The following is a 22,549-nucleotide window of genomic DNA, read 5'->3' on the forward strand; positions in this document are numbered from 1 at the left end:
TTCCTTCATTAATGACAAATCATTTTCTTACCCCCTCCCCCTTGAAAATTGATTTGCTACCACGCGACAAATCAAACAAAATTAATATTTGTTTTATAAATAAAGCTAAATAAAATAAAATAAAAATAAATAAAAATTTGAAATCAAACAAAATCATAACTTTATTTATAAAATAAATATTTAAATTGTTAAAAATTATTTTTTATCAAAAAAAATTTTAAATTATCTAAATCAATTTGGGTTTTTTCTTTGGTTGTAAATTTCTGATTGTATAATTAATTTTAAATTATATCAATATTGTTCTATAAATAAATATAGAAAGATGCTATTGGCACCCCAAATTTTATTGACTATGCACGAAATAAAAAAAGAAAATAATAATTAAAAGTTGGGTTGCCAAAAGAAACTATATGATTATTTGCTAGATTTGATCTATTTTTTTTATTTAAAATTTTATGAACCTAATCATAATTGTAAACTATTAAGATTGTTTATACAAAATGTTAGAATGTTGAGACAAACCTTTGTAATGTTTGAAGAATGTATTTTAATCTTTAATTTGGGTGTGGTCAATAATTTAAGAAATTGGAGTGCAATAATTAAAAACGTAACCTGCCAATAGTAGCTCTCCAAAAATTTTGGGGTGCCAATAGTAATTCTCTAATAATTTTAGATTTTGGGGTGCAACAATTCAAATCTTTCCCAAACTAAAAAATGATTTTATCATTTTTTTTTTTTTTTTTGGGTATAATTACCGCAAGTCAAATTAAAATAATTTTTTTTTTTTCATGCAAATCAAATAAAAAATAATAATTTTTCACAAAATTTTCTATGTTGTGCTCAAACAGTTGCCTTGAAGGCACATGATTTGCCAACTAATATTCTCTGCCAATCAAACAAACCCTACAAGGAACAAAATGGGCCCAAAAAAAAAAAAAAAACAAATCAGGCCCTAGTTTATCCAATTGCAACCTTGAGATGAACATGCAGGGCCCCACCATCAGATGATCCAATTAATAGCCATCATGTTAGTTCAGGTTAGATAGGCCCCACCCAAGTTAGGCCTTGCGTAGAACCTGTAAAAAATTTATCACTAAGAACACAATTCCAAAGCTAATGTCAGGTTTCTCAGTGTTTGAACATGTAACCATTTGTTCCTCTCCTCCATCTGATAAGGAGAACCCGTAAACCATTGAATGAGGTAGAGAGAACTAGCCAGCAAATCAACTTCATCGATCGAAAGAGAATAAAAGGATAAATAAGGGAAAAGAAAGAGACTAGATAAAACAAGTTTGACATTTCCCAATATAAGTTAAACACCAATTTTTATAAACAAGAATCACCAAATCAAAAACCCAAGATACCTTCCCTAGCTGAGTCAAAACAAGATTCTACACGAAGAAAAATACATGGACTTCCTACAGAAAACTAACAATTCAATACCCATTTATGGACAAAGAATAATAATAAATAAATCTATTTTTTGAAAGAAACAAAAAAACAAAACATGGATAATAGACCTAAAAAGAAGGAAAAATACTTTTGACATTGATTTTTCAACGAGTTTTGGCCCCTTTGTATGAAGCGTGTGTGCTAGGAAGAAATAGATGATGGGTTATTGTGCATCTTTTAAGACGGAACTTGAGAACTCTCAGGTAAAACCTTTGATGTGGAGGCAACCTTGAAACCCAACATCTTGTTTAGTGCACTCACGTAGGCCCGACCACTGGACACAACAATATCCATTCCTGCCCCAGTTCCACTGTTGAAAACAAAATTGAAACTTGAGGGTTAAAATGTTGTGAAAAGGATAAAGATAACCAACCTACAATAAAAAGAAGAGAGCCTCTATTGCCACACCAGCTTTTACTGATAGCGCATCAAGATGGGTGTAAATTCTTTGGTTTGAGCTTAGCAAGAGTTGGTGTGGCAATAGAATCTCTCTAAAGGGAATTCATCATGAGTATGCACAGCACCTGAAAGTGCGATGGACAGTTTCTCCAGTAAGAGCACTAGTGGATGTATGGCCATTCTCTCCACGTATTACGACCCGTGTGGTAGCTATTGCATCGATGCCTTCTGTGACTGAATTCATGGAGTACTCGAGAAGTATTACTGGAGCCTGCTAAAAGATTAGGAAAAAACTACTGCTCAGAGAGCTTTCCCATTTAAATCATGCTCAGTTTGGTCTCAGCAGAAAGGGAAATGGGAAATCAGTACGAAAAGGTTGAACAATAAGAAACAAGACCACTATCATCATCTTAAGTCTGGCCAAAATTATATGTTAAAAAAAAAAATACTCCAGCATCATCATCACCATCTACAACTCATCCCAACCGTTAGGTCAGGGAGTGTGACCATAGGGTTGTGGGATACCCTCCGTTATTATATATATTGACTCAAGAACTGACACAAGATCCTGAGCTTGAAATACAAAATCCAACGGTTGAGAATCAGAGTCGAGATAAGTATCATTGGAATATATATTGTTGAGATATGCATAAAATCTCTACCATTCGATTTGTACACAATCAAGATCTTGTGTAATTTTGAGTCAATAGAGCCCCACTCATATATATATATATATATACACGAGAATACTAACATGCACGACCTCATTGGGCTGTTAGCATTCTCCAACACTTTTTTTCCAATAGTACCTCTATTCATTTTGTCTTTTAGTGAAAAAATAGGGATATATTGATTTTTTACATAATAAATGCTTGTTTGCATTGATTGCCAAATCATTTATTGCAAACAAGACATTTAATTATAAAGATTAAATGCCATTAGCATTTATTATGTGAGAGACAAGTATTTATCATGTGAAGTGTTGTAGAATGCTAACGTCCCCACAACATCTTGAACATTAACATTCCCCTATATATATAGTTTAATTCAGCAGCCAACGTTAGGGAGCCAACGCATTGTCCTAAATGGGTTAGAAGTTTCGGAATGGGCTGATTTTTTTTCTGAGGATGGTGGGGAGATCATCCTCACAAAAAATCAGCCCAATCTGAAACTTCTAACCCCATCAAAAGTGGTTCACAAATTAAAAGTAAAAATTAACGGTCCACAATTCTTAAACTTGTAAACCACTCTTGATGAGGTAAGAAGTTTCAGAATGGGCTGATTTTTGTGAAGATGATCTCCCCACCATAGAAATCATCCTCACAAAAAATCAGCCTAATCTAAAATTTCTAACCCATATAGGACAAAATGTTGGCTCCCTAAGTGTTTGCTACCGAACGCTACCCCCATCCCAAACATTGGGGTATGCAACATGAATGCTATTACTCAATTCAACCCTATCTAAAGCTCCATCTGTCGAGGCATTATGTGTGTTCATGTCATTATAAGAAACAAAATGCATCATCCCCAGAGCCCCACCTCAAAGATATGGGGTTGCTAAACAAATTTGCTTCATTCCACTTTGACTAGAGCAGTAGAGCCATGTCTTTTGTTATTGAAAAGTGTTAACAAGATGCTTTCATTATCTCCATCAAAGTTCTTTGGGTCTTTATCTTACTCTTTTAGAATCACCAAAACTTGAATATTTCTTCTAGTTGGAATTGTAGTTGGCCTTCTTTGACAATGCCAAGACAATAGCAATTGTGTGACCAATTGAAATCCACCCAATCTATTAGCAAATTTTGGCCCACAAAAGCACCAAAATCCCTCATACCTGTCACACCCCAGATTTTTGGGACCCGCAACCTGACCCATGACCTATGGCCTTACTCATGACCCAACTATTGGGGATGAGGAAGAACACTCTATCAACAACTCACAAGTCAACTTATTGAATTTACTCAACCAAATAGTGCAAAAATCCAAGTAACTCAGTCATCCACACGTTTCGACATATTGACATTACAATGGTGAATGATTTTTGTAAAATTCAATTGATAAATTTTTTTGACACAGCCAAAAGGATTAGAAAGAAGGTTTAAAAACTGAATTTTTTTTCATTTGACCTCAAACGCTAGTTCTGCTTACAAGTAATGAAAATCATGACCAAACAGGGTATACTAGATCTGAAATGGATCGTTGCAGCTGACACTGTAGCGATCCATAATTTCTACATAAGGCAATTTTTCAATTTTTCAAAAATGACCTAGGGTTTTAAAAAGAGAACTAAAAAACCTATCATTTTTTTGTTCAAGTTCTTATTCTACTCCCAAAAGGGTGCAGATCGGACTTACAAGAAACCTGTCGAAGTTAACTTAAGATTATAGAAAAGATATTTAGAGGGTCTTTGACATAGCAGAAATGTGTGAATCAATAGATTCAATTGATAAACAAGCAATAACATTAAATAAAATAAAGCAAAGAATTAGAAAGTAACTAAGAGAGAAAAGAGAATTGAATTGATTGAATTTCGTTTTTGAAACTCCTTATATAGATTACTTCATCATAATAACTTGGAAACCTTCTAAAATACTAAAAAGCTACTTTCTAATCTATTTATAAATATTAGTAACTTTCTAATTGTATTATTACTGAATTTGAACACTTAAAAAGCACTTCTAATCATAGCCGAAAGAATGAAAAAGAATTTAGAAAAAAAATAGAAACCTAAAAACAAATTAGAGAATAAACAAACTAGAAACTAGACAAAATAGAAACTAACCAAATAACTTAAAACTGACCTCAATTAAACTAAAGACATATGGCCAAAATCAAAATTGGGTTGAGTATGGACCCAATCTGGTCAACCTGAACCAGACCGGTCAAACCGAGTTGACTCAATCAAACTGGGTCAACTCGGTCAGATCTGGATAGGTTGAATTGCCATGAAAATTCTCTTCTCTTTACCTTTTTATGGTCCATTTTCTATAGAAAATCAAGAGCAATGTGTTCTACATCATTCTTAATTAACCATGCCATGCAAACCCCCCCCCCCCCCCCCAACTAGTGAAATAAACAAATTTGAAAGCCTATTGCAGTCCATACCTAAGATCAATCAAGTAGATATTGCCAAGAAAATAAATAATTTGAGGGTCATCACACAGTTGAAACATTTTCATTCTTCTAAGCGAAGATCAAGCCTTTTGCATATGGTGAACTCTTATGTTTGCTAGTAGTCCTAATGCCCTCCGTATAAGACAAGAAACAATTAAACCTAAACAGCACTAGGCATTCTTCCTATCACCTCAAACAACCTGAGATGGTTTAACCAATATTTGAACTCTTAAGGGTAATTTTACAGTTTTTTTTTATGTTCACTTCAATAATTTGTAAAGATAGGTTTTGCAAGATATGCACCTAAACAGGATATTAGATATGAGATTGGTTAATTCATTGTAAAGCATCTTATCTTGTGTGGTCCTATTTCTTTGGCCTTTTCAAGATTTCTTGGGTAGATATGAGATTGGTTAATTCATTGTAAAGCATCTTATCTTGTGTGGTCCTATTTCTTTGGCCTTTTCAAGATTTCTTGAGTAGTTCCTTGCTCGTCTCTCTCTTTTTTCCAAAGTTGGAATCTACCTATGTTCACAGGGAGAATGAATAGGAGGATATTGAAAGGCTTGGAAACATCTATCCAGGAGCTCATTGTAAACATTTTAGGTCTCTTATTCTTTTGGTGTAAGATGTGGCCTGATTTTAAAGGTGTTTGTTTTCTTTGAAGACTTCGTTTTTAGATGGGACTCTTTGTGTAATAGGTAGAGTGCTTGCTTTGTGATTGGTCATCTCAAGTTCTCAACCGCCTTTGCTTCTTTGTATCCTTTCTCTTATTAATAAAATTATACTAATCAAAAAAAACAAAAAAGTCATTTACTTTTCCAAGGGAAAGAACAAGCAAACATGCAATGAAATAAAATAGTTAATGTTTAGAGGATAAGTTGTTGTGATAACTTTTTATAGGTCAGACCTTAACAATGAGATCAATGGCCTTGTAAGCAGCATCAACCGGACCCGTTCCAACCGAACAAGCAACATGTTCCATTCCATCTTCACCTATAAGTTTTACAGTTGCTGTAGAAAGACCAAGAGTTCCACATGTAACCTGTGCAGTGATCCATTAGGATTAATATAAATTATTCATGTCTAAGCCAGCCGCCAGCTTTGGAACATGCCCCAACTTAAAAATCTTTTTAAAAAATTAAAAAATTAAAAAAAAAATCTTTGGAGTACAAGCCAAAATATGAATAATAGATTTACCTGCAGATCACCAAGAGACCAAACGGCTTGTGGCTGGAAAATTTCATCTGAGATCAGTGCTTCTAGGTCACCATCAGAAAGATGCTGCATGACCAACAGCTTTGAGTAAGCACGAGTAACCAATAATACAGCAGAGAGAGGATTTGTGGAACCTTATTCCTCTAGCAGTGTGGTGGGGTTTATGGAAGGAAAGGAATGGAAGAATCTTAAGGAAAGAAAAACTCAACCCAGGAAGTTTTTATGTGTAAAAATACACTTTCTCTTCTTGTGGTGTAAACAGTACAGAGAGTTTTAGAGGTTTCTTCTATGAGGAATTTTTATTTAGATGGGATTTGGTTTGTAAAGGGAGGATCTAATCCTTGTTTGCTGTTTTTTAAGGCCATCTCGTCCTCTTCTAATAAAATTATTTTACTTAAATCAAAAAAATAATAATAAAATACATCTGAATTCCACAAAAATATTAAGTTCTTTATGAACATAAATAATACCCACTCTGACTCTACAATTACATTGACAAACCCTTATCCATAAGCATCCGTACAAATATGTAACTTTATACAATTAATCATTATTCTAGATTGGGACATTCAGTATTTTCACTTGTTATTAGTCGTTGGCCAACTCCTTTAGCCATTGATGACCTGTAATTCCTTTAGCCGATTTCCCGCTCGATTTACAAAGGTAAAAGAAATTAGCTAGAGAAAAACCCATTGGCATAAGAGCTTGTCAATTGTTAAGATCTTCCTAAGGGATGCAAACCAAATAAAGAAATAGATCATCATAGGGACTTTTGGACCCCAAATGGAAATGTTCGGAAAGGAAATTTGATTCAAGGAATTTAGCGAGTTATAAAACAATTTGACTGAAGAAAAAAAAAATATCTTTGCTAGCTTATTAGACTCGAAAATCCTCCCCCAATGAGCCAATCTATGTTCGAGAAATGATATCAATTCATCTAGACACTTCTTGAATTTCCCAATCAATGAATCTTCTTCTGAAACCAAAATCCCAATCCAGCTAACATGCAGTTTGAACCATGAAATCTCAGACTCATTCCTCTTTTTTCTGAGAAATGATGAAAAGATTGGGGAATTGAAATTTGAGTGGTAGGACCCCACACCAGTGATCTTCCCAGAATCTTACTCTAAATCCGAATCCTATCTTGAAAGCAATCCTTTGTCTAACTTCCAAAAGAATATTGAGAATACCACTCCAAAAACTACACCCATAACTACTAATTTTAGTCCCACTTTCCCGCCCAAAGGGATCACACCACCGTATTTTGCCTTAATAATCACCTTCCATAAATTATATCCTTCCCAACCAAATATTCACAGCCCTTTTCCATAGAGGTTGATTCATTATCCCTATCTTTCAAATTCCAAAGCCTCCGTTTCTTTTAAGACAACAAATCTGACTCCACTTGACATGATGCAATTTCTTGTTCCCTTCTTAGTCATTCCATAAGAAGTTCCTAATCATCTTCTCAAAGCAAGCCACAAGACTCCTTGGCATAGTGAAGAGCGATAAGAAGTAGATTGGGATATTGAGAGGATACTCTTAATTAGAGTCACTTCCCTCCTTTTGAAAGGTACTTTGCCTTATAAATAACCTATTATTTTTTCCTATATGCTCAATGATTAGGTCCCAAATGGATTTGCTTCTGTAAGTGACACTAAGAGGAAGACCAAAGTAAGAAGATGGGAAGGATTCAACTTTGCATACCAGTAAGCCCACAAGATGAGAGATGATTGAGGTAGGACCAACCCCGAAGATCTTGCTCTTTCCTAGGTTTATTTTAAGCCTCGAAGTTAGCTCAAAACAAACCAACAAATCCGACCCGTAAGATAAGATACGATTTAGGGCCAGGTTAGGGCTCAACCAAGCAAGGCCCAAACACACCTATTGATAGCCCTAATTTCATCTTGCTAATGGAATCAGATAGTAAATCTGAAATTCAACCTAGAAACCAAATCTGAAAATTACAATTTATAAGATACCTACACTGCACAATAATGGAAATTCAGTTGAGCACATTAAATCAATAAACCAATACAAGAGAAGTAAGAAAATTGTAATCGAAGTGTGACTGTTTCTAAGAAACTTCTATTCCCACATACCATGTACTACCAACAAAAGATGGGACTTATGAAATGTACAAGGCAGTGCCAACAAGTACAACTAATATTCAATTCAAGGGCTTCACGATAATATTGTGAAAACAAATGTAAACTCATCACCTAAGCCACTTCAGCTAAAATGAAGAACGACTAATCAAGTTATTGAAGAGCAGTTTTGGCTGCCTGTTCTTGTTGCTCTGCAATTTCCCAAACAGAAGTACATTTTTCCTTCAGTATAGTTGATGCTATCCAAATTTGTTTTCCAAAAGCTTTTATTCACATAATTGCGTCTCTTTATTAAAAAAGTTAGAACTGGTCTACTTAATTGTCCAACTTGCATAGACGTTGACATCTAGAGACATTCCAAGTCAAACTTATTTTTTCAAACTTCCCATGATAGTTAATCTGGGGAGATGGGAAAAAAATCAGGTGGGCAAGGATTACTAATAATAAAGCACAATCTCCTGTAGAAAATTTGCGACAAACACTTTTTGACAAGCATTTATGGCAATTAGTTGTGAGAACCAAAAACCAATCAATAGATACAAGCACATTCCAACATTTTATCCTGCCTCACCTTTTTCTTCTCAGCCACTGCTTTGAAACGCCAAAAGACATCATCAAGTTCCTTACCATCTAATTCATAACCAAGCTGAAAAAAAGGTCACAAGAATAATGGCATAAAAATCCAGGCCCGTTAAAAATCATCCTACTAAACACAACATGTAAACTACAAATACCTCCAAAAGTCGAGACCTTAGAGCATGTCGTCCACTGTTTGAAAGAAATTTGGAAATGTTATTTTGCACATTTCAAAAGAGAAGAAAAAATGGAAATTGATCATCTAAATTCAACAGCCTTGTTTGAAACTACTATGCTCGGTCATGGTTCAAAACTCCATATTATCTTGGATTGTCCATGCCAAGACGTCTCAGTCCTTACTCACTGATGATTGGAACGATACCGTGTAGGACTGCCTCTCTCAGGTTTGTCTCAATATGTCTTGTAATGTATTGATCAAGACAGTCTCAATTTTTCCCGACCGAGGTAACACCTCAAGATGGGATTCTAAAAACATGGGTACAGGGTGGCAAAAATGATCATGTCAATGTTTCCAACTTGCACCCGAAATCATAAGAGTACTAGGACATGGTTGCATTGTTAATATGTAGTATTTTTTTTTTTTTTATTTAAGTACTTCAATGCTTTTCAATATCATTTTAACAAAAAATTACCATAAAGGGATAATTTTCTCATTAATTATCTAAAAAAATACTAATTTTTGAAATTTAATAGAAACAAATTAAAAGGTTGGACTGTCCAGCACTTTAGTAACTGTCTGGACAATCCAGCGTTTTACATTGTATTTTAAATGAAAATACAGAAAATGTCCCTCTACCTATTACGGCCTTCGGGAATTTTCATCATTCAAATTCATAAAATAACATAAAACACTGGACTGTCACCGAGTTACTAAAACGTTGGACAGTAAAGCAATTCAAGTTGGTTTTTGGAATTTATATTATATGTTTTAGATAAATAACTAGATTTGGCCCTTCTTTGATAATTTTCCCTTCTTTTAATAAATAACATTCGGTATGGCGGTGCACTGTCCAACTCAGATCCCATACCTAAACTCATTCCCAATCCATGGTGTCAAAATGGGTATGCTATTGAGTTTAGAAGGATCCAAGTATCATAGGTCAATTATAGGTTTGTACCTCATAAATTGCACTACAAACATCACAATATCAAAGTTACAAGACCACAATGGGCCTTTATAATCAATGGTATGCCCTTTGGAGGCTGATTTTCTATAATCCTCTCGCTTAAGTCTTGAAGGGTTGCTTCGAAGGTTTAAAATTTCATTTCAACAAGGTGCCACCTTGGTGAGGTGGTGAAGTCTGTGTGTGGGTGTATCAACTGAAACATTCAATGAATTTTAGGGTATTGTTATTCTGGTCTTGACCAAAACTGGAACTGGAATATTCGGCCGAAACATAGCAAAACAGAAGAAAACTTTGAACCATGGATGCTTCATACGTCAAGTACTTTGTATATTGTTTTGCAAATAGGGGTTACTCCTATTTATATGAATTATGCTGATAGAAAAGTATCAATCAATGAAAGAAGCCAAGACTCTTCAGGAATCATATGCTTTAGCAAGTACCATCTATACAGATAATGTGCACAGATAAAATGACTTTCAACAGCATGCTCAATCAATCATCCTTTGTATTGTATCTATCATATTCACTTAGTCTAACGTTTGATGGGCTGTTTTCCGAGGATTTTGTGCTTAATAGGACCTTGTTGAAGATGACATAGACCGATATTGTACCTTGTTTCTCAACCTCTAAGGCCATGTTTCTATTTTTCTTCTTCTAATAAAGGTTACACTTATCAAAAGAGGGTATATAGCATCCAGCAAGAGCCCCATCAATCATAATATAAGTAACATTTTGCCTCAGAATATCTACGGATATCTCAGCTCCATGTTCCCTGGTTCGTTGGGTGGATCAGTTTGAATTTAGGTTCGCTGCTCACCACTCTAGAATGAACCTGATTCGTAGGAGTAGGAAGAGATAATTAATTTTTCAGTTCCCTAGTTCGGTTTACCAGTTTGGTCACTTATAAATATAATGCAAGAATGTAAGCAGTAAATATTTAAAATCAATGCTTCGATCAGAAGAAAAACCAATATGGCCCCAACCAAAACATTCCAAGCCAATCCAAAACATTCCCGAAACATTCAATTTTCAGGACCAATGTTTCATACAGATCTCAGCCGAAACCAGAATGTTATGCCGAAATTTTCCAAAACAAAATGAAACTTTAAACCATGTCAACAAGTTACAAATACGACCAAAATGTAAAAAAGTTCTACATTATACAGAAATAAAATGCATATAATACTATAATTCTAAATATAAAATATAGAAAGAACCATTAATAGATTATATATTGCATATGGAAATAGAGAAACAAAACTAAAACATACAAAAATCTCCACACACAAAAAAAGTTATTGCATCTCAAACCATTGCCAAATCGAATTTAAGTGATATATTAACTAAACAATAACCATTAAATACTCATACTCAAAAAGCAAATGAAAAAAAAATATATATTCATTTGATTTCACCTAGAAGATGACGAAAAGAATCAAGGACTTGTCATTGATGATGACTCTAGCACTGAAGAGAAGCTAAAGTTAATGGGAAAATTAAAGATGTCTCTAAGGAAAAGAAAACGCAAAGATATAATAGTAACTCTGCTTAGTTGCTTCTTTTACATATAAGAAAAAGAGACGTAAACAAATTTCTCAAGCTAATACATTGTAAACAAATTTTTCAATAAAACAGAAAGTCTCCTTAGTTGTTTCTATTACATATAGGATGAAGAGCTCAAGCGAATACATCATAAACACGAATTTTTCAAGCTTATATAGTGTATCTTGACATTTCAGTTCGCCTGAATGTTATATTGAGTTTGCCAAACCCAATCAAAAAAATTCAGTGAACTGCAATAATTGGGTTTGCAAATCTGTTGGTATGTGGTTTGTCACATTCCAGAAACCTAAAATGAAACGTACCGAAAACTGATTCACTTCGTACCGATTCGTGGTTCAATATAGGAGGAATGAATCAGGTAAGTTAGAACTCATCTTTCAGGATGATTGGCTAGTAGTGTATCCAAATGTACGTCTAAGGAGGGTATATATATAAGAAAATTGTGCATAGGGCATTTGCTTCCCAGTTTTTCTTTGTTTAGGGAATTCTCTTACCTCCTTTTGTACTTTCCTCGTATAATAATGAAATCACTGACTTATCAGAAAAGGCATAAAGACAACGACAAGTCCACCTGAATCCATTAGAAAACCGTAGAAGATAAAAATAATTAATGAATTACTTACCTAAGTTTCCCAAGGACAATACCAGAATCATTGGATCGAGATAACCCGATATCTTCAGGAGAAATTATCTCATATGTGCCTTTAAATTTTAGCATTCCATCCTAAAAAATGGACAAATATTGAGGCATTAACTTTAAGAACTCTCTTAAATCATGAAGGACAGTAAATATAAGTACATTCCGAAAGACAGGAACAACTAAATGCACATTGTGTTTGGTATTGATGATATAGGTATAGGTATATAAATAAATAAAAAGAACACACCACAACAAACAAGAAGAAATAGACAAACATTGCATAAACTTCAACAACAAAAAAAAAAAAACAATTGTTAAAATGTTGAGAAAGTGCAAAATATATATTTCTGCAAGAGTCGAGACAATTCGGAAATATGCATTCCCCCTAGGTACAATTATGCAACTTGGGTAGCTCAGGTTTAAATTACATGCAAGGTGAAAATTTTCAGGATATCTTTATCGGAATTCAGAATACATAAATTTATAATCATCTAAAACTCCAAATTAATGAACATGTTTCAAGAACATAATATAATTATGAAGGCGGCATTATTGTCTTCTCATTTTTTATAACTAATTTTTAAAAGGTATAATATATGAAAGGACATGTATAGTATGGAATTCCCCATGTATAATGAAGGAACAAACTCTTTGCATAACCAAGGAATTCGCTAAATGATCTGAACTTAGAGATATAATGGAATCCCCAAGGTCTGTCCAATACCTTCCCAACAAATGGCATTTATCAGTCTTCTGCCACAGCAGTACGTGAAACTCCATTAACAATCTTCAGTCTTTAAACCAAAGTTATTAATGAAGTCAGTTCTGTCTACACAAGCTTTGCTTAGACGGTCTCGGCTTTGTTAGAGCCTCTAAAATGCGCAGAGCCCAAAAAACTTGTTAAGGATCTTTGGTCATGGCCTGCCACTTCTCTAATGTCAACCCAAACAGGGAACTTAGCAACTTCAAAACCAAAATGCTTTCCCTCTTGTAAAATCTATGCTTTATGGAAGTGAATGTCAATGCCTCCAAATGCCCTTATATTGGTCAAAAAGAAATGGCAATCCCCCAAACGTCCACAAGTCACACACCAACATTACTGAATATTTGATAAACACTATCCATGTTATACACAAATTTGCTAGAAGTGTTGGATTAGGAGAAACATACTGTTTGCACCATCTTGTTGCACACAAAGTATAATAGCACCAAACATTTCAGATGATATTAATAAATTGGGAACATGTCATCGTCATCATGATCATCATCATCGAAACCTTATTCCAATGCTTTGGAAATAAATTGGTAGCATAACCATAATAAAATGTGTGGTAAATGGTAACCAATTGATAAGAACGACTTCCAAGTAAAACAAGTTAAGGAAACAGTAAACACGGCAGCATTAGCAATATACAAAAGAAAATCAACAACCTGGTGGATACCACTTTCGTGAGCAAAGGCATTAGCTCCAACAATTGCTTTGTGTGGTTGTACATGCAAACCAGTATACTCTGTCACCTAGGGAAAAATTACAAAGTAAAGAAATTTACATAAAGAAGAAACTAATCATCAAGAGGCAACCATAGCTAAAGGCATCTACCAAAGAAAGGACATAAAAAGAGATAATAGACATAACAGAAATCAATAGAAAATACCATCTTGCTTGCCATAACAATGTGTCTGGTGTTGATCCCAGTATAAAGCCCTCCAAGTAGCTCCTTACCACGGCATTTTATTGCCATTACAACCTAAATAAAAAAAGGTGGAAAAAGGCTTTAGCCAACAAAAGCGGAGAGATAACGAGGGAATGAAGTAAAATCTCAAATGGAAGAAAGGCTGGCATTTCTTAAAAAGTTCTGGGGTTATATTGCAGAGGAATCAAACATTTAGTATGAGTAAATGGTTGTCATTTAGTCCAAATTGGTGCATTTTGAATGAATGAAACAAGCGCATTTTTAAGTACAAGCTACTGATCAAGTAATTGACAAAGTTAGAGCGATGCTACTCCACTGCACATCTGCTCTCAAAGATCCTTCAAAGGAGTACACTTTGTATTTATCAAAAAAAAATACACTTTGTAGATTTTCACACTAGCTCAAATGTCATTGTTGTTGGTATTTTTTTTAGGTTATCCTTAAATAATCAGTTTTTACCCTTTTTTTAAGCTCGAATGGAAGTTCAGACGGTTTTTTTAAGAGCTCTAGAGGGCTAAGACAAAGGGATCTGTTGTCTCCTTTATTATTTCTGATTGTAGCTGAAGCCTTTAATAGGATGCTAAGAAGAGCTGAAATATCGGGGCCTTGTCTGGGTTTAAAGTGAACGTAGAGGACCCTATTATCTTTTTTGATAAGTTAAAATTTTATTAAAGAAATAAAGGGTCAAGGTGATCCCAAGGAGAACAACAAAACTTATCGAAAGAGAGACAAAAAGAAACAACACCTCTTCTTAGTCCACCTCCAAGTTACAAATAAACTCCCACCTTACCACAAAATCCTCAAAAAAGATATCTGCCTTCATAAGTTACTCTTGAGAGTGGTGCCTTTGCCTTTAAGTCTCGAAATTCTAAATATGGATTTAGCTCCGGAAAAGTGAAAATTCGCGTGGTTTCACGGAAGATGACAAAGGATTCTTCACAATACGGTGAAAACTTTGCTTTTCAGCATTAATTAAAACTACCTGAACCGCACTTATCACATAGGCCCTTAGCTTAGGCCATTTTCTTCGATTTTCAGATTCTTAGTTGAACAATCAAGTTTCTTTTCATCTCGAATAATAGAAGGTAATCCAATTGTCGACATTCAATCAAGAAAACCATTCAGGAACTATCAAAGAGAAGGGAAAGGTTGATGAAGATAGGTTGCTGCTGTTGATCTCTCCTAGGTAGAAGAATACACAAGGCTGGGCCTAAATCATAAGGAAAGAGCTGCTAAAGCTGTCTGTCACAAGAGGCCTCCCTATACTAGGGTCCAGTTACAAGTCTTGAGTTGAGGGCTTAAAAGCACCTAGCCTTCTAGTCTCTCTCTATTATCCCTTAAACTCTTTAAAAACCATTCCCCAGAAAAACAAAAAACCCAAAACTGATAGAATAAGATCATGTGATTGGAGCTCCCTTCTCTCAAAAGTGCATTTATTCCTCTCCTTCCAAAGCCCCCAGCATATGGCAAAAGGAACAAGGCTTCATAGAATGCGATTGGACGCTCTAAGAGGGAAACCCCAAAAAAGCCAAAATGACAAGGACCAATGTTGTTAAATAGCATATGAGACCATGTACGACCAGCACATGCTGGTTCACATATGCGATTTCGCACATCGCATATGCGGTGGCATATGCTGCAAGAAAAAAAATTGAAGAATAATACAGAAAAATATGCCATCACACAATCGCATATGCCATCTCACACAAAAGTATGCCCTCGCATATTTGCAGATAGCATAATTTGGGGTATGCGATTGTAGCATATGCGATTTTCACTTTGAAAATAGCATATGCGAATATGCGACCGCATTTGACTGATAAATTGGGGGTCCAACTCAAAACCAATTGGCAATGAATGGAGGCCCAAGAGCTTATAAAGAGAGAGACAAGGCAATGAGTGTCCAATGTGAGACCAAACACAACATGCCCCCGCACGTGTGGGCTGGACTGGGCCAAAGCACGTGGAGATATGAGTTGGGTGATGTAATGGAGAGAAAGGCCCGCATTAATACCATGATAAATTTTGGGGTCCAACTCAAAACCAATTGGCAACGAGTGGAGAGGCCTAGGAGCTTATAAGGAGAGAGACAACAATGACAATGACAAGTTAGTGTCCGATGTGGAACTAAACTCTACATTGACAACAATGACAAGGAACCTCTTATTTCTCATTTTCAATTTGCGGATGGCACCATTGTCTTCCTCGATGACAACATTGATCAGGTGAGATTCCTTAGGGGGTTATTGTTTTGCTTCAAAGCTACCTCGGGTCTTGCAATAAACTTGAGCAAAAGCAAATTGTTTGGGGTGAGAACGATTGATATTATTGAGTTGTTGGCTACTAACTTGGCGTGTCAAGTGAAGTCTTTTCCCACCTCCTATCTCGGGCTTCCATTAGGAACGACTTACAGAAGTAATACAATTTGGGAGCAAATTGTGGAACGTGTCAAAAGAAAAATCAGTGCTTGGAAATCAATTTATCTTTCAAAGGGAAGTAGAGTGACTTTGATCAAGAGAACGCTTTCAAGCATTCCAATTTATTTCCTCTTTTTTTCTGCCCAAGAGTGTTGAAAAGATAATTTGTGATATTTTATGGAATGACAATGAATGGAATAGGAAGGTATGTATGCCTAAAAAATTTGGGAGACTTGGAATTAAGAAGCTTAGGAAGATGAATATGGCTCTCCTTAGAAAATGGCTTTGGAGATTTCAAGATGCGAATCATGCCCTTTGGAATGAGATAATTTAGGCCAAGTATAGGAGTGATCGCTTTGATTGAGAAAGTTGGGTTGTGAATTCTTATGGTGTGCAATTTCGAAAGGGGTCCTAAAATTTTGTTATGTATCTCGAAGAATAAATTTTACAGAATTTGTTTATTATGAATCAAAGATGTGATGGAATAGTTTATAAGTCAATCAGGTATTGTTTGTAGGTTTAAAACTATCGAGAAACATAGTTTTGCGTGAGTTTGATTTGATGATTTAAGTTAATTAATCCAAAATGATATTTTAGAAAAATATTTATGAATCTAAAGACCTAATTCACATTCGTTTATGTAAACCTATTAAGAGAAGTCGACTCGTAAAGTTGTTTGTCTCTTGACTTTTAATTTAGGTATTGTTATTCTCGTTAAGAAATGAAAGAGAATAAAAAGATGGACTAGTTGATTAAAGATTCAAGCCAAGTTCAGAAGCTAAGAATTGAATCTGAAGAGGTAGGGAACTTCCAATTTCTTAATTATAGTCATAGATTTGTTTTGAAAAAAAATCTGTTTTTATTTCAAAGTAATGATTATTTCAAAATTTATGTTCAATGTAGGTATTTTAACAAAAATTCATGCTGTTAGTTTAGAATTTTGATTTTATCGATGTTGTATTTATGTTATAGGAGATTTTATTTGTTGACATCAACATGTAGGAAAAAGTTTTAATTTTAAAAGTTGTTCTTTAAAATTTCTCTTGAAAAAAAATATTTTTGAAAGAAATTTTATAGTGATGTCAAGAATGATTTTATTAATTTTGTAAAAGAATTTCAAGGTTTAGACTGGTGGGAAAAAATTGATTTTTCAAAAGAGATCCTAGTTGTATGTTATTGTTGGTATTATTGTACTTGTTGATGTGTATGGTGTATGAATACTCAGGTACATTAGATTAGCTCGCGTGATTGCGAAGTGTGCTTTATTTTCCTAGATATAGCTCGTGTGATCGTGAGGTTTTATTTATTTCCTAGTTTTAGCTTGCGTGATTACGAGGTGCATGTTGTGACAATATGCTAGGTATTCATACTCATATTGAGTATTACTTTTCAAATTAATTTATGTTTTGAAAAAAAATAAGAATAGTTTCATATTTCAAATATAAAAAAAAACGTTTAATGCTTTGAAAACATAAAGAATAATTATACTTATATATATTTTAGTGATCTATTAAAGGGTTAAAGAATACCCTATAAAGAATAGTTAGTACCTTTCCGAAGCAACACATTACTCTTAGGATATAGATTGAGATGTCCGATTTCCCTAGTAGTATGGGATGCTTTGGAGATCAACACTACTCTCGACATCTGGGAAATTCCCTTCTACATTTAATAGAGAACAGGATGTAAAGGTAGTGTATGTACAAAACTAGAGTTATTTGAGGTTTGCACACACGCTCAATGGGTATAAACAAAGTTAGCTAGCCAATGATCATTAGCAATCTAGAGTAGTCGAACGGATTTGACCCACGTTATGAAAGCATGTTTCACTATTGCCCTGGTCAAATAGCCAACTTGAGCCGAATAACTACCCCCTTTTGGTTTGCCTTACTGGCCATAAAACCACGAATTAACGATAGTGTTCCACACCAGTGAAGTATTGGAGCATATTTATATCTTAACTGAGATGTTCACATAAGTCGTGATCCTCAAACCTTTATTCTAACACACTATTATTGATTATATATTATGTTGATGCCGAGACGATTTTCGAATGTTTATATTTACAGTATTTCAGTTAAATTATTTAAATGCAGTTATTTCAACATTTTAATTTAATTATTTTCGTAGTTGATATTATTTGAAATAAAACCTGCATATTTTTATAACTACTTTTAATGTGATTAATCTAAACATTAGGACTATGATTTTTTAAATATACGTTTCTTTATGGGTAACTCCCCCATTAAGTCACCCTACCAATCATCTCAGTTTCAAGAAGTTTCGGTGATCGATGATCAGCTTCATGATTGTTGCAGTTTCGAGATCAGTAGATTTGTGTGTTGTGAGCATCAATAGATAGTAGGTCAGTTTATGTTGAGAGAACAGGTTAGTATATTATTGGCAGTAGGCATCATTATTTCTTTCTATTATATATAAATAAAGGGAGTTATGCGTGAGGATTGTTGTTTTTATTTATGTATCATATTTAGTTATGCTTTAGCTACAATATATGATATCATCGTCTGAAATTGTTGAGTTATATGTGTTTATAACTATGTGGGAAATATCTCACGCCTCAAGATTCTAACACTTAACCATGGTATGCGTGCTAGGATCTTGGGGCATGACAATAGTATTTAGAATGGGGTCAAGGAATAGGACCAAATTCCGGGAGGATCGTTGATCTCAAGTCTTGCCTCTTAAACCCAATTTTTCAACTTGTTTTCACTATCTCTTAAGCAAAATGCCACTACGAGAGACTTTGTGATTCCTTCTGGTAATCCAAAACAGGTTTTTCTTTAATCCCGTTTATGTTCAGTAAAATCATGTGGAATGCTTGGGAGCTTTTAAAAGGTTTATGGGCTTTGCCTTGAGAATCGATACCAAGTCGACCTTTTTTTAATAGGTAAGAGACAATTTTATTTAAAGAGAGAGAGGGGGTGGTCAAGGCATCACCTACCAAACAAACAAGGAAAGAAACAAAACAATGAAAAAACAGCAAAAACCTACAACAGAAAGACTATCAAAGCCTCATTAGTCACACGAAGACTCACATTTATAAACAAAAACTCCCCTAAATTCCTTGAAGATCTTGCATCAAAATTCCCAATATGGACGTGAGCACTTCATGCAAGTGGTTTCTTTGTGTTATGGTGGTTTGACACATTGCAAAACAACTTTGAGGTCGTCGGTTCCAGCCCAATTTATCCATTGCAAGTTTCCCCAACTTAGTCTAACCGGAATTAGTTCAACTTTTGATCATGCACCTCTCTTCCAAACACATGTAGTTGCATGTCACTCATAACATATACCAAAGAATGTGAACAGTAGGTTCATTGAATTTTCACGAAAAACAAGCACCTTTACAAATATTTTATTGATTTTATAATTAACAACTGATTGTTGTTTAAGAGAATAAAATATAGAGAGAACATATCACCTAAAAATGTTTTTATCTCTGAATTAAATAACTTTCAACTGAATAAAAAACAATCAAGTATCTGAAGGAAATGAAAAGTCAAAAAGCACATGAGCCCTTTACAATTAAAAATCTTCCAAACATGTGAACAGTGACTGATATGCACCACATAATGTCTGTATAAAAGAGAAACATGTACCTCCTCCAAGGAAGCATTCCCAGCCCTTTCACCAATGCCATTGACTGTTACTTCTACTTGCCTCGCACCTGAATATGCCCCCTGGATTTGGATGGCCCAAGAAGTGAGTAAACCTCATATTTTCCAAGCCAGCAATAAATTCACAGAAAAAGCAATGGCATACAGCTATTGTGTTGGCAGTGGAAAGACCAAGGTCATTCTGGCAGTGCGTTGAAATGATCACATTCTCTATTCCAGGGGTGTTGGATTTGATATCAGCAATCAATTGCCCAAATTCATTAGGTAAGGTGTAACCGACAGTATCTGGGATGTTGAGGGTCGTAGCCCCAGCCTTAATAACTTCCTCTAGAACTTGATAAAGGAACTCCTTATCGGACCTGATAAGATTACAGAGACATTCAAAATCAAGAAACAAACAACCACTAAATAAGAATACTTTCTTCGAATCAGGAAAGAAGACAGATCTCATTATATATCTCATTCCCATCTGACATTCAATTTCCATCAAATCATTAAGTGTGAGCCCAGTTCATAAAAGCTCCATTATACAAAAAAATATAGTATAAAGAAATGGTCAACAACAATTAGAGGCATACAACATAGATACACTTTTCCTTAAAACTCCAGGACATAAAATGCGGCATATTAATGGGTATTATCAACAACTTTTATAACATAGATGAGGTTTTTTTTTGTTGGGGGAGGGGGAAATAATGCAAACTAGCTTGGAAATGAAAAAAAAAATTGGGTACATGTGTATCATTTATTTACATAAAAAATCAAAATATTTCAGTATTTCGAATTATAAACTGGATCAAACATTTCTCAAAAAATCACAAACTTCACATGTGTGTGAGGCTCTGAGCAACCATTAAAAACTGGAAAGCCTTCGTAAAAATCATCCAATATTTTTTTTATAAGCAAATTTTTTTATAAATAAAGTGGTGACATGACCAACTGAGAAAGGAACAAAGATATAACAGTAACAAAAAAACAAACAACAAAACAGCAAGGAACGACTAGGACATAGCAATTCTGCAACCCAGAACTAAGTCAACTCAGTCTAACCATAGCATGGGCCAACTTCCAGGCCAGCCACACCTCTCCAATGGACCTAATTTGAAGCCTAACTGATTGGATTTTGTCAATTAATATTTCTAATATATTTTTAATTAATTTTTTTTGTGTCCAAATAGTATTAGGAAAGTAATTAATACTCTTTTATTTAAATTATGTCTTGTTATCCTAGTTCAATTAGGAAAGCGTCTTTCTTTGTTATTTTTAGTTTAGAATTACTACCTTCTTTCTTATTAAACAAGGAGGGTTTCCCTATAAGTAGAGGTCTTCTAGAGCATTTTAATTAATTTTAATTATCAATCAAATAAAGACTTTGCTCCAAAATTTTAATTTACAAAATATTTTATTTTATTCTTTTACACTCTTGTGGATTCAAGAGACTTTGCTCCTTCTTCCTTGAGCAATCAAGGATTTTATTCGCTTTCACTTCATCAAGGAAGAACATTTGAATGTAATTGAACCAGAAAGGTTATGCATCTTCTACTGAAATCAAAATTCATTATCCCATAAAAATCTGAAATTTTTCATATTTAAGAGATCAATTAATAGGGAGAAAGAAAAAAAAGCCAACATTTTGGATCAATTCTACATAGAACACTCGTAAATAATCAAAACTAACCTTCCAGCATCTTCAGGGCTAAATTCAACATCATCACAACCCAAACTCCTCGCATAACTCACCATTTCCCTCGCAATCGCAATAACCTCTTCTCTCGACTTCCTCAACTTATAGTTCAAATGAATGTCACTCGTCGCAATAAAAGTATGAATCCTGGGCCTCTTAGCAAACTTCACCGCTTCCCAAGCCGCATCAATATCGTTCCTATTACACCTCGCAAGACCACAAATTACCGGAACATGTCCATCTCCATCGACCGTGTTTCCGACCTCTTTAGCGATCATTTTAACCGCTTCGAGATCGTCTTTCGACGATGCAGGAAATCCAGCTTCGATAATGTCGACGCCAAGCTTTGCGAGCTGACGAGCGACATCGAGCTTCTCTTTGCTAGTCATAGTGGCGCCTGGAGATTGTTCGCCATCGCGAAGAGTTGTATCGAAGACTCTAACGTATGAGGGATCTGGGATTCGATTTGGGATGTATTCGGGGCGGCGACGAGAGAGAGAGCATTTGATGGTGTTTTTGGTTGAGAGGAATTGTTGTTGTTGAGTGTTTAATGAGGGTTTGTAGAAGAATTGAGAACGAAAGAGATGGTTGTTAGGTATTGAGGTTTTGTTGGTGATGGAGAAATTAGGGTTTAAGAATACAGAAGCCATGAATAAGAGAAGGCGAAAGAGGGATTTTTGGTCTTCGTAGAAGAGGAGAGAATGGATGAGTGAACACTTTAGACTTGTCAGAAAGCCTGATAAACCTCAAGATTCATTGCACCTCAAACTTGATAGTTTCAAGAGAGTTGCTATTGCCACGCCAAACTTTTGCTAACGTCATCCCAACTGTGCGATACTTTGGCTATTTTTGAATTTTGGATAAGCTGACAGCGCGCTTCAAAATGCGAAGGAACCTG

At 34.8% G+C, this 22,549-nt stretch overlaps 1 protein-coding gene across 2 annotated transcripts; it reads right to left on the reverse strand.

Annotated features, from left to right (window-relative positions):
• Window positions 1-1,278: 1,278 nt before the first annotated feature.
• Window positions 1,279-22,403, reverse strand: LOC147382425 (2-isopropylmalate synthase A-like). Of its 2 annotated transcripts, none has more exons than XM_086428644.1 (12): window positions 21,646-22,403; window positions 20,113-20,326; window positions 19,950-20,030; window positions 13,874-13,966; window positions 13,650-13,736; window positions 12,202-12,302; window positions 9,026-9,059; window positions 8,863-8,937; window positions 6,166-6,249; window positions 5,876-6,010; window positions 1,977-2,122; window positions 1,279-1,762 (listed from the first exon to the last, which is right to left on the reverse strand). In XM_086428644.1, exons 1-12 carry the CDS (start codon window positions 22,299-22,301, stop codon window positions 1,630-1,632), a joined length of 1,839 nt encoding a protein of 612 aa, XP_086284770.1. In that variant the 5' UTR covers window positions 22,302-22,403; the 3' UTR covers window positions 1,279-1,629. The 2 variants fall into 2 exon arrangements, with proteins under 2 accessions (XP_086284770.1, XP_086284769.1); XM_086428643.1 differs by having other exon boundaries at window positions 1,977-2,125.
• Between the last annotated feature and the right edge of the window lie 146 nt (window positions 22,404-22,549).

This window comes from Akebia trifoliata, chromosome 16, assembly GCF_017979445.1.
Source record: "Akebia trifoliata isolate Shusen 1 chromosome 16, ASM1797944v1, whole genome shotgun sequence".
NCBI lineage: Eukaryota > Viridiplantae > Streptophyta > Magnoliopsida > Ranunculales > Lardizabalaceae > Akebia > Akebia trifoliata.

Excerpts from the sequence above, each read along its gene's own strand:
- LOC147382425 (XM_086428643.1), bottom strand. The coding sequence starts at position 22,301 with ATGGCTTCTGTATTCTTAAACCCTAATTTCTCCATCACCAACAAAACC. Across the intron at positions 13,737-13,873 it reads TTGTTATGGCAAGCAAGATG|GTGACAGAGTATACTGGTTT; the intron begins GTATTTTCTATT and ends ATTTTTCCCTAG. Across the intron at positions 6,011-6,165 it reads GGTCTCTTGGTGATCTGCAG|GTTACATGTGGAACTCTTGG; the intron begins GTAAATCTATTA and ends ATCACTGCACAG.